Source organism: Anopheles nili, chromosome 2 (genome assembly GCF_943737925.1).
Source record: "Anopheles nili chromosome 2, idAnoNiliSN_F5_01, whole genome shotgun sequence".
NCBI lineage: Eukaryota > Metazoa > Arthropoda > Insecta > Diptera > Culicidae > Anopheles > Anopheles nili.
The window spans coordinates 46,693,916-46,709,559 of record NC_071291.1 but is presented as its reverse complement, the minus strand read 5'-3'; the positions used below and the strand labels follow the sequence as shown (position 1 = coordinate 46,709,559).

General features: G+C 40.6%; 1 protein-coding gene across 1 annotated transcript; it reads right to left on the bottom strand.

Annotated features, from left to right (window-relative positions):
* Positions 1-1,670: 1,670 nt before the first annotated feature.
* LOC128724476 (gastrula zinc finger protein XlCGF26.1-like) lies at positions 1,671-3,319 on the bottom strand. The gene is made up of 2 exons (XM_053818204.1): positions 3,221-3,319; positions 1,671-3,131 (listed from the first exon to the last, which is right to left on the bottom strand). Exons 1-2 carry the CDS (start codon positions 3,317-3,319, stop codon positions 1,671-1,673), a joined length of 1,560 nt encoding a protein of 519 aa, XP_053674179.1.
* Positions 3,320-15,644: the final 12,325 nt, after the last annotated feature.

Sequence of the window (15,644 nt, the reverse complement as noted above, 5' to 3'; positions counted from 1 at the left end):
GAGAAAAAGATGTATATTTTTGGCACTATTATTTTGAGTCTCTCTTTGCAAAAAAACATGTCTACCTAATATGGTTTGATATGTTTTAAAACAGACCAAACCCTAAGTGATTAGAGTAAAAAAATATTTTAAAAAATTTTGATTTTATCTTACTTTTCTGTTTTTTCTCTTATTGGAAATTTTAATTTGAAACGTTTTGCTTTTCGGGAAATCCCTGTTCCTTTCGCTAATCGAATCATGTAATGAAAATGACTATAGAAACGATGAATTCAAAGCGAATAAATCTGTTGCAATATGTTATCAAATGGCAAGATGCTAAGCCGTAACTGATAAGGCACGTAATGGCACTGGAATTATGTTTCATTGTGAAGTTACTGCTTTATTTCCTTTCCTAGAATATCGTTACCATGACTACCATGACTCATCAAGACGAGGCCTAAGATGTGCGCCAGATTATTACACTACTATACAGGAACAAACTTAAAACCAAAATTTCTGCAGCCTTTGCTTGAGCTAGCAGGACGAATGTTTCGTTTATCTAAAGCAACGATTTGATGCTAGTCTAACTATTGAATTGTGACTAAAAACACGAACACGATCCTGAAGTCGCACCAACTGCTAGGAGCGATCAAATTAACAGAACGATACATACAGTCTGTCTCTTATTCTGTTCGCAATACATACCTTCTTTGGTTATAAATACGCTCATTGCCAAATAATGATTCCTTATTGATTTTAGTTGTTGCTTTTTTATCGGTATTTAACGTTGTTTTTTTTTGGGGAGTTGCTAATGCTATAGATAGAATATTGCGCCGTGCCATAGCGTGAAAAAAAGTACGCCATTGTTTTTTTTTGGGTTCATGCATACTACAGAAAGTTTGTTGAGCTAAGGTGAAGAAGTTATACCGGATCACGCGAAACGACTCATTGTTACATATACCGATCCTGCAACATCCATTCATTATGCGCTCATAAATACGCGCCAGAAACATGCTATGCTATAATTGTTGATGTTCGATAAGAACAATCATTTCGCTTTGGCTTATTTATTTTATATTTTTCAATAATAATCCATATTGCGACAGTCTGCAAATTAATACGGATGATATATAGATATATAAAAATATATTTGATGAAATGTAACAAATCATTATACAAACAGCTGAAATGCTAATATAAACAATAAAGCATTTAATCAAACATAGTAATGCACATGTCAATATTATAATATCACACAGAATCTTACACATGTTTGAAATTTTATTGGAGCACCATAAATCACGTGTGCTTAGAATGTTCATGGTTGTACCACACTGCCATATTCCTTAAAACATCTTACAAATAGAATGACAATTTTGGTAACAAGTTTTAATATCATTTGCATCTATTTATTTAGATTATTTGTAAGTATAAAACAGCAACATGGACATGTAACTTTTCTGTGGAACAAAGATCCAAAATAAATCAAAGTGCCAGTAAGCATGTTGCAAAGTTGTTGCGTAAAGCAAAGGATTTGATGAATTAATTTTTGGCGCCAAACAACCATCATAAATAAAATTCAAACGCAATCGCAGTTTTGTTGCTTCAAGCTACAGTACAGCTATATTTTACAACTTATGAAACCATAATACACAAAGTGCAAGAAAATTGTTGCCTTGCTATGTGAAAGCTTATGATAGTGCACTCGAAGACTGCTCAGCTGCCGTAAGCTGCTTTCTCTTTTGAGCCTCTTGCCATTCATTCGGATGTTTGCGCTTTATGTGAGAGTACATGTTCGCGTTCGAATTCGTCTTCAGATCGCACACACTGCACGAGTACAGCGATTGCTCGGTGTGAAGGGCTCGATGTTCTTTTAAATAAATTTTGCGCTTGAATCGTTTACCACAAAACTCGCACTCGTATTGGTCCTTCGCATGGACGCCTTTCCGATGTTGATAAAGCGTGGTGGCGTTCTTACACCGCTGATGGCATATGTCACATTCAAAGACCTCATCCTTGCCGGGATGCACATTGCGCGTATGGTTTTTTAGACCCCGTGCACCGTTAACCCATGCGCCACACTGTGGGCACTGCCGTTTTTCTACCACATCTTGACCAAGATGTCGCCGAACGTGTCGCTCAAGTGCGGGCTTAGTGCGAAACTCTTTGCCGCAAGTGTCACAGATCTGCTTTTCGTCGCTACCGTGCATGTGGTTGATATGCACACGCAATGCCTGAGCACTAGACAGTACCTTACCACAAAGGTGGCACGAGGCTTGAATGTGCCGCGAGATGTGTGACTTCAACTGGTACTCCTTTTCGTACGACTGATGGCATTTGTCACACTTGAAAGGCCTCTCTTTCGGCCCGGAATGATGTCTGTTGTTATGCTGCTGCAGCGTGTATCGGCTGCGGTAGTTTTTCTGGCACAGCTCGCATCGGAAAGCATCCGGTGTCGTGTGGAATGAAATGTGGTCCAACACCTTAAATTTGCGGTAGAACTTTTGATTGCAGCAGGTTATGAAACCTCTCACGTTGTGCATTTTGCGGGAATGTATTTGCAACCGATGGAAAGTAGAGAATTCCTTAGAGCAAATATCGCACACCATGGAGAAAAACTCCTTGATGCGATTGTTATCCTCGCTTCGCTTATCGTGATCTCTCTTTTCTACTTTTGTTACCCTCTCCTTGGGATTTTCTTCGTCGACTGTGTCGTCCGCCTCGTCATCATTATCACCTTCCTCGTCGTCAGAATCTAGCTGAACGTTTGTTTCCTCAACGTTGTTGCTCTTTACTTCTTGATCTGCGAAAACATCCACTTGTTCAAATGCGTGGGTAGTTTCCTCTTCAAATATGACTGCTGATGGTTTTGTTTCTGCAAAATGACCCATCAAGTCATCTTCTTGATTCGCCTCTGGAGTTGTAGTTGTGTCTAAAATTGGTAGCTCTACTGATTCACCATTGGTAATTGCAATGCCATATTGCGCAGGAATATCTATTGTTACGCCTTTTTTACTTTTTCGATCAACGTCCAGATCATCTATCAATTGCTTCTGTGCTCGCAAAACATGCTCCAGGAATATATAAAAGTCCTGTACTTTTGCTACACAAATATCACAGACTTTTTCGGGTAAATCTTCAGCTTCGGGAAACTGTAACAACAAAAAATAAAGTAGCATTTACAATACTGAAATTTCATCGATAATGTGCTACTGTAGAGTAATCACCCGTAGTTTCTTACCTTCATGTGAAAGAGCTTCATGAGATTCTCGCAAAATATTTTATCACCGATCTTGACAAAACCTCCGGGACGATCTAAACATAACCGACAACGTTCCATTTCGATGACAACACCACTATTTTATATTCAAAATCGTTTCATTTTCTACCAAATTTCTTTACCTAATACATCATTCAGCATTTAGAGGTTTCGCCGTCTATCCCGTACATCTCTAGCAACATCAGATGCTATGCATAGCCAACATCATGACTGTGAGTCTCTCTGTTTACAAACTATTGATATCAGGTGAAGCAAACAATTATGGGTCAAATGTATAATTAACCGCTTGCATCTTTTGTCTCTAGTCTTTTTGTATAACTTCTGCTTATAACTGGTATAGGATTAATACTAGATTAACATTCACGCAACTCAAGCTTGCCTTCTTATAACAGAGAATCTAGTTGTAGTTTCACATTACAATGTTTACAAAATTAACATAGAAAAGCTATCCAACGAAATCATCGCGCTTGCGTTTACACACACACACACACTTACAACAGGACAATTTTGGTTTATTTGTTGTCATTCTATTGCTGTCATAAGTAGTCGTTGAATTTGCTCAAAAAATATTGTCAGCTCATAGCACAGTGGGGCAAACGGGAACGAACCACAGTCATTAATATTTTATCTTAAAGTTTTGCATTGCTTCATATTAGATCACACGCATTTGATGTTAGTATGTCATGGAGATGGTGTTCAAGTAGCAAATGTTCAATTTGGAGCGAAATGATGGTTCTGACAATTATAGGATATAAAAAAATTGTAATCTAAAATTTTCTAGTATTTAATAGTTTATTGAAGCCGGTACTTGTTATTGAAAAAGCTATTAAACTATTTACTCATACTTTTCCATTACCAGACGTCTAAGCTCACCAGCCTTGTAAAGATAAAGCTTGTGACATTCACAGATGAATTTGGTTGAATGAGAATCATTCTAAAACGACTTGATAATAATGGAAAAATACCATTTTATTTACCGTTTATTAACTATAGTTAGATCAAAATTTCATATTAAAATCTCAGATAAAAATGTCTTAACTGATCATAACAGGAACTTTAAAAAAACAGCGTATTGTGTTGCATTAAGCCTTATATTCGGTAGATCTTGTTATCAAAAGATATTCCATGAGAAAAATTAAATTTGAAGTATTTTGATTGAAGTTTACTTTCATTTTGGCACATTTTATCTTTGAATTCAGATTTTTACAAAATATGCGTAAATACACAACAATCATTACCATTGATGATGATTAATTTTTACACGTGGAGTTACGCGTGGAGCCAATAATACTGTATTTGAACATATTATGCTGCACGCTTGCAATTGTAACAATATTCTTAATCTCAATAAATCCATTAATTTAAAACCATTAATAATATTCAAAATAAACCAAACATTTTAAATCAAGCAAATATTGAATCGTAAACCAAGCTGTTATTTTAAGCTAAGGCTTTTAGGTTGAAAGTTTTGAATGTTTATCTCCCCTACAAGAACACGTTTTTTTCCTTTCAAAAGCTATATGACTGACGAAAACTAGCCTAAAGAATTTTAAATCCCTAATTTTACTAATAGGCAGCTAAAGCTAAACAAGAAATCTGATGAAAAGTGCAAAATAAATATATTGTTTTTGAAAAAATCACTTTGAATACTTACGTCCAAAGCATAACGTACTGTGGTCCACTGCCGTTGACATTATCGTTTGACAGTTCAGCATCAGGGCTGCTGCAAAGCTTTTCTTATATATTTTTTACCCTTGTGACTCAATAGGCGTACGAGTGCGAAATTTGTTCCCTCTGTTCGGTATTGTCAGCAAAGACGGGTTTTCAGTAGCAGTCTTCGAGGCGTAACGTGCGTGTGTAACAGCAATTGGAAAAGCACTGTGTTGAACGCTATCAAAAAAGTATCCAGCAATGTCCACAGCTTAGTTGAAATTTCGTGGAGGCTGCAGACGATAGTTAGCCAGCATCCTTGAGCATCTTGTCTCACGGAAGCTAAACTAACGTAAGCAATTGGAATTGAGAGTTTTTCGTTCGCTGTGCTTATGTGTGTATGTGAATTCCAACTCAATTTGTGCTGTGATATCAGCAACGTAGCGATACGCTGCAGCTGCTTATTGCTTGCAATGGCTTTGAGAAAGGTGTAATGTGTATTCGACTAGAAAATAGAAGAGAAGAAAACGTTCATCGTGAGGTTTTCAATGGGTGGCATTCGATGACGGCGTCTGCGAGTGTGTTTGAGCATCTTTCTTTGACATCCGAGAAGGAAGAGGCACACGTTGCAAACAAACAAACTCGCTGAACGTAAGAGTGTGTGCGTTGTGCAAGGTGTTGCATGTAGGTGTAGTCGAATTTACCGTAATCCCCGCAAGCAAGCTGGTTGTTCCGCGACGACCTAAGCAGAGCAGCAATTCGTCCTCGAATGCTCTGCTCCGCCACACTAGGCAATATTGAAGTGGTAGAGCAATAAGAAAATTAGTCTGTGCAGTATTAAATGTAGAGCATCTGTCAAACGAAGTGCAAGGTTTTGGCAAAGTGTGATAACAGATCCATGCTTCCACGCGGATAACCGAACTTGATGCAGGTTTATTGCTAGTTCGTCGTCCCTGATTGGTTGGTTGTGCAAAAGTTTCCCTGCTTGGTATCTAATGAAAGTTGGAATGAACCGTTGTAGTTACTATCGGAAAGCTGCATTATCAATATGAAGTACTCCCTAAAAAAGGTAAGCGAGTTCTGCTGTTGCGGACCATATATAATGACGAATTGGTTCGTTTGTGGGACAGAAACATTCAAATGTGCTAGACACACAAGAAATAGATATTGCACAGATAGCAGCGCGGAAAGGTCTATTTTTAGCGCGATTCATTCTTTTTAACCGGTAAAGTTTATGCGCGAGCGCCAACGATTTTGAGCTGTATTCCTCGAACAAATGGACGATGCAGGAACAGGTTCGCCTCGGAATGCTTTCAATATTTCCATTTTGCTGCCTCAGCCTTAGCGAGCGGTTGTGGTCGAAAACCGAGTAGTTGGCTGTGCTCCAAGCTGTCATCAGTTTGACATTCGTTCGGTTCGCTCGAGTGAGACCGTTGGCTCCAGTCGTCCGCCGCACAGTCTGTGTGTCAAGGCAAACGCAATTAAAACGGGGACGGCATCGGGGTATTGATGCCGACTCTCCGGCAAAACCCCTCCGGCAAAGTCATTCGAGACACGTCGACCGTCTCGGAGAGTTTGGCTTGCGAAATTCTGGCCCAGTTCTATTTTGCACCACGTTCGCTGACACTGGCAATGGATTTCAGTTTATCTGTAATAGATCGGTATATCGTGTGTAACGGCAATTAACCAATTATTCAAAAGCCGCTCCACGGAGACGATCTGTCGGTGGAAGATCAGCGCAGAGTTCGCGTACCCTGGGCAAAATGCCGCCCTCATGCGAAATGAGTCAAATGAATCGTATATTCTGTATCCTTCCCGGCAGGTGAGACCACAATTCATTCGGTCTTGCAGGTGATGCTGTCTAAGTACCTGTTGCTCTAGTATCTACCAGGTCCTGGCATAGCCAGCGAATCTTTTATCGATATGTATGTCTGATATTATTGAAGTATGCCGTTAAGATTTGTCTTTGTTCTTTTAAAGATTCTTTTAACTGACGCGTTGAAATAATGCAGCGTATTTTACTTTACGGATCGATCAGCCAATAATCATGGAAATCGCGTCTCCGACAGTACAGAAAATGCTTGTTTGCAATTTGAAATTAGTTGAATGGAGCGGCAGGTAACATGGATAATGCCTGGGATCTATTTTGGGATTTAAAATGAACACTCCTCGCGTTAGGGCACTATCCAAACAATGATAGGAAGCAACAGGTCCTGGTGTGTGAGATCTATTTTCGTTTGGATAATGGCTTACTTTATATTGCAAAAGACAAAAGAGAGCCGTTGCACATGAAAAAGAACGTTAATTTTCCGCGAATTGCAACAAAATATATCAGGTGATATTATAAATGTTGCACAGAAATAATAATTATTAACTTGTTTAAACATGATTTTTCTTTGAGAAGTTATTGCGCACTCCATGAGTTATGGATCAAACTACTTTATCATAGTTTTGTGCATATATTTACAAAAAAACAATGGTAGTTTGATTTCTTGTTTAATGTTGTGTTCTGAAGAAATTTGTTATATTTATTTATGTTTTTCAGATATAAGGAATTGAAAATTTCGTCCTTGTTCACAATGGTATTATTTTATGTATTTTTTTTTTTCGACGTTTTCTACACGCGTGCATTTTATGGTATGTGCACGTTGTGATTGAACAGTTTAGATAAATGTTCTAAACATACCTAGGGGCTACTCCAATTCGGTTATTTTTCTGTAAGCTGCTTGGCCGCACGTACGGCAGGTTCGTTCTGATTGTAATAATTAATTTATTGCAAATCCTCGCAACGACACGGCGCTGGAACAACTATTCATTTCTGCTGCTACCGTCGCCGCTGCCGGTCCGACCTGTCCTACAGTACGCGATTGCATATTCATTGCTGATTGTTGCCGTCGGTGCCAGGCGTCAAAGTCGCGCAAGGTTGAGCTGCCTGACGCTGTTTCAGGGCGCAGGACAGTTCTGGGTCGGTTTGCAAGGGAAAAAGCAACAAACTAATTGCCTCTGATATGCTACATTTGCCTTAACACGCACTCTCTTTCTTTTCTGCTTCTCGCCAAACGCACGATAACACCCATGATACATACATGCATCTTCGTCATCCTACGATCTCCAGTATGTCTCAGAAAACGGCATGAACGAAAAACGAGAGAAAGATGGAGCGTGCTAAGGATGCTTAAATTGTTTTACTTGGCTGGCACGACCGATATATGCCAATGAGGCAAATTGTCTGTTATGCTTTTTCGTTGGAATGCCACCGGCCTCTTTCGGTCCTCTGCAGTAAGTTGGAGACGGAACATTCCAGTAACGCCTACAAAAGCGGCGTCATTTAAACGGAAACGGATGACCTCCGGCAGCAGATGAGACCACTGCAACATTGCTAAATGTAGTATATGCTTTATCTATTGTAATATATGCTTTATCTATTGATGCGAACATTCCGTAGAACCACATTTATTGGGCCTTTAAATCTTGTGTGTTTTTTTTTAAACTAAAACAACACAACTTTAGGTCTATTATGCTATATTTATTTATGATTCAGGTAATCAAAGCCTGCTTGTTTATGCTGAAATATTTTCTCTGCTACCTTTATTGGATTTAAATAGTGCGCAAATTAGCTGAGTTGAGCGTTTTCATTAAATTCCTTTACAATCCTTTGTATCAGTTGTTTGTTTCAACGGATGGTAAATGAATGAGCAGTTATGATTGAAGTATAATAGTTGCCGGAGACTTGTAGCTGTTTCTGCTTGTGTGTGTTTCTTGAGTTTGCGAAACTAAGATGAGACGGCCCGATACTGCAATCAATAAATCTCACCTCGTGATAACCTCGTACAATACATGGAACAGTTGGCTTTGATTGGTGTTCGAATTTGTAGTGTTTAAAGTGTGTGTTCGCTCTATGTTCACGTTTGGATTATCTAACTGGCGTTATCCGTTGGTGTAAAAAAAGCTTCTCAATATAATGAACGAGAAACTTAGAGTTCTAAGGGGCCCTAGCTAACCCCCTGTAAAATTTTACTTTTGAGAAAACTTCATCAGGAAGCAGATTCTTTGTAAAACACGAAGCTATCAACGCTCTCAGATTGCAATAGTATTGAGCAATACTGTGAGCAAGTCGGTGAGCTTTTCCTACGAGATGGTAGATTGTTACTTGCTTGTATATTACTGGAAACAATAGCGTGTGCAATGTAAGAGAAAAACCTCATCTACGTCTCTACGTACCTTCTGGAACATATCGACTTGTACGTGCCTGAAAGACTATTAGCAACAGAAGGCATTTCCTGTTGTGATACACAATAGTCTTGTTAATCTTCTTTGTCCTTACAGGAGTAATATTTGTCAAATGTAATTATTGTGGCGATATTTTCACCACCAGCTTCAACTATACATCAGTCAAATTTTTAAACAGTCAGTATTGTATTGATGACGGTTGCTAAAAACTTCATTACATTATTCGGTGCAATATATTTACCCTGCGTTGAAAAGATGATGAAACGTCTATAAAATAAAGCCAATTTCATATGCCACTATCACCCCTGTTCGAGGCGAGAATTCCAAATTGGTGTGAAATGAAAATGGAGTTAAACCGACGAGGTTACAACCTTATGCACTTCACTGTCTTTCGAATGTGCGGCATCGTGGTCGGTTTCATTGAAGTGAGTCAAAGCCTCCACTATTCTGCCTTGTACGGCCTTCAACTACCCGGTCAACCATGAACGATTGCTGCACGGGCTGCGTGTACCGCCAACAAGCAAGAGCGCATATTGTGATTGGGCGAGCATGGTGTGACTTTGGCGAAGGAAGAATGCGTCGTACCTCGCATTTCGATTATCATCTGGTAAACACATATTGTAGCGCGTGGTTCGTTTGTTGGGATGTGTAAATGATGCCCCGGAAGCCCCGGAGTCGCAATGCACCAGCTAAGAAACGCCGTGAGGGTTGTGAAGCATGGGTTGTAAAATTCCTAAAACTGCTGCTACAACGCTTTTTTGTGTGGGAGCAATTTTCCAGACCTTCCATAATCGAGTGTAGATAATTCGAGAAAATTGTGCTTCATTTTGCATCGTGCTTCACCAGTTTTTTTGTTTGTTTCAGGAGACATTCCAACACAGCATAAAGTAATGACGGGCCATTTGTTTCGCCTTTCTGGCTGCGAATTGTGCAATTCGACGGCTTTTGTTGTAATTTCTCGCATTTCATTTACCAGCTATGACAAATCGTGGAAGTGAAACGGACACAATTGGTACAATTGGTGGCTACAATGAGCAGCAGCGCTGGTGGTGCGCTGTTGTTATGAAGTCTTGGACATAGCTTTCGGGTCGAGCGAACAAAATGCTTACTTCTGCTTGGGACTGAGTTTCCACTTTGGCTTTCTGGAAGGTATTTTTGCTTCTATTAATTGTGAAGTTTTAACGCAACGCTCGTATCGACGTAATCCGTTTTGCGATGTTGATGTACTGGGTTTGATTTAGTGATCTGTCCATTGCTTATCTACTCGAATGACGTCAAAATGTGGCTCAGTGGGTTGAAACATGGCACACTTAATCGGTACTCGACTAACGTTATCAAATCGTTTTTCATACTTATTGCGAGAGCTCGCATTTGCTCGTGTATTATGGCGATATATTTCACGCATTTTATTTCAATGATCAAGTTTTACATGAAAATTAACAACAGCACCAACTAACAATATAATGGGATGTTTTTTTTATATTCATTGTGTAATAAACGTATCTCCATCGTATATTGCGGCACTTTGTACGAATTTGAGAAAAAAAAAGCTAAATTAATGTTAAAACATCAATTGGAGATTGGTTTTATGAGAAAGCATATTTGCATGAAGCCGTAGAGAAGAAGCTGCATGTAATGTCCAGAGTTTTGTTACATGTTTCTTTTAAATCCATTTATCGACCAAACGTCTAAAAGAGAGACCAAAAACTATCATCGGCAGGTTGGCAATTGATCAAGCACCGTCGATGTGGATGGTATGTGCTCTACGCTGAACAAAGCTAGTGCTATAATGTAATCGATGCAAGACATCGTCAAATCATTCAGTGTGACGAGTGTCAAAAATGTCGAGAAATTCAAACGCGTGCTCCAAACTGTTTATCACATAAGAAGGGAGACATTAGAAAGAGTAAGAAAGAGAGAGAGAGAGAGTGAACGGTGTTACTCACCGAGTGGATGATGTAATGTTGTTTCGAATTGAGCTGCCCGATTGAACCATTGTTCTTCGGCCTTCGCCATGTTGGTGATGTCGAGAAGCCAAGTTTCGTCTGTTTATCGGGTTTGTTTCTGTTGCATACATCAATAGCATCCAGAGAAAATTCCTCACAAAAGGGTGCAATAGTTACGGAGATGAAACCAAATGGTGATCACAAACATCTGTTGGCAGGATGTCCAGGAGAAAGGATTGTGCCTCATCCAAACAAATCTGGCAACAGTGGTCTGGTTTACAAAAGACCGCGGGGCCTATGAATGAATGGAGAAGAAACCACAAACCCCACGAGTTTATGGTGTTGTTGTTTCAGTGAAATTCGGCTTACATAGCGCTTACATTGTGTCGAATGTTTTGTTTAATCACACAAAAATGGGTCGTCCAGTAGAGTTGTGGCATTTTTGAATAACGCTTCCAACCGTTCAAATTTGTTTTACGATGACAGAATATGTGGTGTCCAATTTTTTGCTGACGTACCTTTTTCCTTCGCTTGGTTCTAGATTATCGTCTCATACGATGGGCTTAGTTGCTTGGGGTCAATCGCATTAGCAACTCATTATCATGCGTCTCTTGAGGGGTTTTGCAGTTGCTAAGCGTTTATAAGTGCCATCGCTGCATTAGAGCACCGAAGCTCTGGTGCGTGTGTTGTCTTTATACCGGCATGGTGCTTCTACATTGCGTTATATGACGCATATGACGATGGCGCGATGTTGATGAGCATTAGTGCTATGCGTGTGCAGCCACGCGTAACGTTGATTACGTCGTGACACAAGTCAGACTGAGGGCCGAGACCAACGAGCATCGTGCTGGCTGGCCCAATTTCCTCAAATATCTGCAATCAATTTGTTTTGATTATAAAAGTAATCGCCAGTCTTTAGACCGTGGCTTGGGCTGGCTGTGGGCTTGTTTCATGTGCTCTTCTCCGACCAGAATCAGAAGATCAGACGAGCTATAATTTGGCTTAAACAGCTGGTTAAGTAAGTAAAATGAAACAAACAAAAAAATCACGCATGTCGTGTTTAGTGTAGCTACATTGTTTAGATACTTAGCCGTTCTGAGAACAGAAACTGGTGAATGTAGTGTAATCACGACAATCGGATGAGATACAATATTTAGATGCAAATTACACCGAATTTTATAAACGAAGGCAAAATGTGTTTCTCAGCCTTATGATCACAGGGACGGACGGTACACAGCGTTGCAGTAGAGTTTTCTTTCGCTTTCTCCGCCGTGAATGCGCCTCGTTAACTGCAAATAACAGAGGAGATCCAATTGCCAAAGATGGGAGGACCGGCCTTTGCCAGCCTGTCCTGGCTGTCTTGCGGTCCTCGGTGCTGCTACGGTCAGATCCAAAGTGGCGAAGCGAATGATTTCCTCCACTTTCGATTTCTTCGCCGAGGATTCGATGCAGAGCCTCCGCACTGTCCGGCAGTCACTGACTATTCGTTCAATGTGCAAAAACCGGTTCCGTATTAGTATGACGAACAAAAACGACAGAAGGGAGCGTTTTCTATCTATCATCCACGCGGGTACAGGTAGTGTCCGGAAGCGCAAGAATAGTTGGTTTGCGCACTGATCGTATTCCACTCAGTCACGCTTCATTACGTCGCATTAAAAATGCATCATTTCATGCTGCACTCTGCCGTAAAGATGCGCCAACCGAAGGTGGTTTATGGGGATTTACTTTCGAAAGTGCGCAGGTACGAATTGGAAAGTGCATAAATCGCAACTATTGTGCGACGTTTGCATTAAACAGTTTTATTCGATGGCGGCGAATGGTCGGTCGCGTTGTCAACGTTGTTTGACTGATCGAGCTTTACGTTGATTTGTATTTGTATACGAAACACCGACAATACAACGCTGCAATACAATAGGAACTATAATATTGCAGGAACACAGTATGGAAATGTTTTGAGTATTAAATTATCTCCGTTGCTCTTATCGTTTTATTGTCCCCTTTGATTCTCCTTATTGCCATAGTAGTAGTAGTTTATTTTTTAATCTAACTTTGGTTGTTTTACAAACTAATCGGATGATTTGCAATGTGATATTTGCAAACTATTTGCTTTAGTTATCTATTTATTTAACTATTCTTAAGCCGCAAGTTGATGTCTATTTCTGTTTCGAGTTGTGAAAACCGGTTTGTTATATCAGCGTGTTTATTTTCCTTCGCTACAACCGTTCACGCACACTGCAACTCCTTGCCATGCCAAAAACTCTCACCCGGTGCGCGAAGGGAAACCTTTCATAGCACTAGTATATGCTGCTGTGGTTGGGTCCCAACGTTCACCACAAACGCGTGGAGCAGTGGCGTCCACAAATGGAGGACGGCCGGCCTGGTGTTGGTGATGATGGTATGGTGTGTGACTAGATCCAGGGCCACGCGCGCCGTTTCGATGTCGCTTCGGTGCGCAGTCTAATGTTACCACCGTTGCACAAGCGCTGGGGAATAACGCATCACAGATGCGGTGGACACGAAAAACAAGAGAGAGAGAGAGAGAGAGCGAGACAGATAAAGTGAGAAGGGTGTTGGGTGGCTTTGAATGGCAACTTGCATTTACGGCCCTCTAGCATCTTAGCAGTTAAGGTGAGGGACACGTATTTTGTTTTTGTTGCTCGAGACTCGTAACTCGCCAGCCAACCTCTCCTTGATTTGGTGTTGGGTGAGAATTTTCTGGCACTACCACCTACAACATTCACGGTGATTACCATCGTTGCTTTTCCTTCACACGAGCAACGGGCAACAGAGAGCACCTGTCATTAGGTGATGCTGGGAGCAGTTGATTTGTGGGCGCGAAAAGACGTAACACCGTGGAATTGATGGGTGCCTGCTTCGAACCATCAAGAATGCGTCACGCTTGTTGCTTCTGATCGTGTTGTAGTTGACCAGTTGGTAGGTGGAACATTCTGACCGCTCAAACGTTTGATCACCATGCGGCAGTTAGCAGCAGAGGGCGCTAAACACCTCTCGGTATTGGCCTTCTCGGTTTGCGGAATGATAAAAGATACGTAGAAGGAAAAACTAGTCAGCGAGAGACACGCATGTGGCACAATTGTACCTTCGCCTTTAATAGCATTTCAAAACAAATGCAAGTTCAAGTGCGCTAACCTTCGGCAGTCGTCCTTCTCGCCGGCCATCGCCACTGATCGTGGTTTAACCACTGTTCATCGTCTTTGGGTTTTGTCGTACGGCTGCTTAGTCGTCGTTTTTCGCTCATTTACACATCGTCGCATGGCGGAGTTAGTTTTAGTTTACGATTCTAGTTGATTGATTGGCCAATTGATTGTTCCTATGACCCTTTGACTGATTTGCTTCTATTAGCTTAGTGCTTTTGAACCGTAATCTTACTTTTCGCTGCCTGTGATGCTGTCATTTTTTTATTATTTTTTGCAGAAAATAGACACTGTTATTCATAACAGTTAGCGTTTCTGCCAACTCCTGGCGTTGATTACGTCACATTACACCACCGGAACAGCTGTTCTGTTGCGGCTTTTGTGGTTTGCTCTCGCCTGAGATTGACGTCAATTCGGCATTCGTTTTTTTATTCGTACAACTGCCAGCGGCGTGCAGTTCGAAGGGTAATCGATCTGGAACACAGATTAGCAGCCAGCATCCAAATGGCGCGTTTTCACGACGTTGCATGGATACATAGCTGATGGTGTAGAAAGAGGACAGAGTGCTCTATTTAGCGTAATATCCCGTCGTGCGCCAATCGACAATCCAGTTTTGGGCGGAGTCGCGAAGGAGACGTGTGTCTCAACATGTGAGCGACGTCGTCGTTCGTATTCAGCCGCTAACTAGCAGGACTGGTTACCATCCCCCGGTAACAGGTAATTGGTTAGTCAGATTTCTTTCTAGCTTGCATAGGTCGATCGGGCGATCACGGCAATAGTAATTAGTCTTTCGTAGTATACAGCTATGGCTGTATAATTTTCACATGATTTATGTTTCTGCTTTTTGTTATTAAACGTGAGCAAGGTTTTGAACAGTAAAGATTTAAGAGTTGTGGTTGAAAAGCTACCGTAAAGTTTGAGATACCGTGGATGCATTAAACAATTCACTAATCACAAACTGTGATTGGAAAAAAGATGGATCATATGACGGTTTCAAGGTGCTGATATTTGTATATTGAAATAACACCATTACGTGACCCGTTCAACCGGTGAGACTGATGAGTAATTCTTAAAGCGAACAAGCATTCACAAGCCATGTGAAGATGAGTATAGCTTGGGAACGAATGACACCTGCACAAAACAGGCTTGGAACGTGTGTAACAGAAAAATTAATGTGGTGTGTCGCATACTGCAAAATAACGAGCTCATAAAACTGCGACGCTGCACAATTCAGCAACGTTATTGGAATAGCCATATTCACAAATTATCTAATTTTAAAATTCACACCTTTATTGTATCGTCTCATGTCTCATTACCTTCTGTTATGAGTCATACTGTAGGGATGTTTTTACCGTTTTCATTTTTGTTTTGTTTTGTCATTGTAGCTTTCTGCGAATAGTCTGC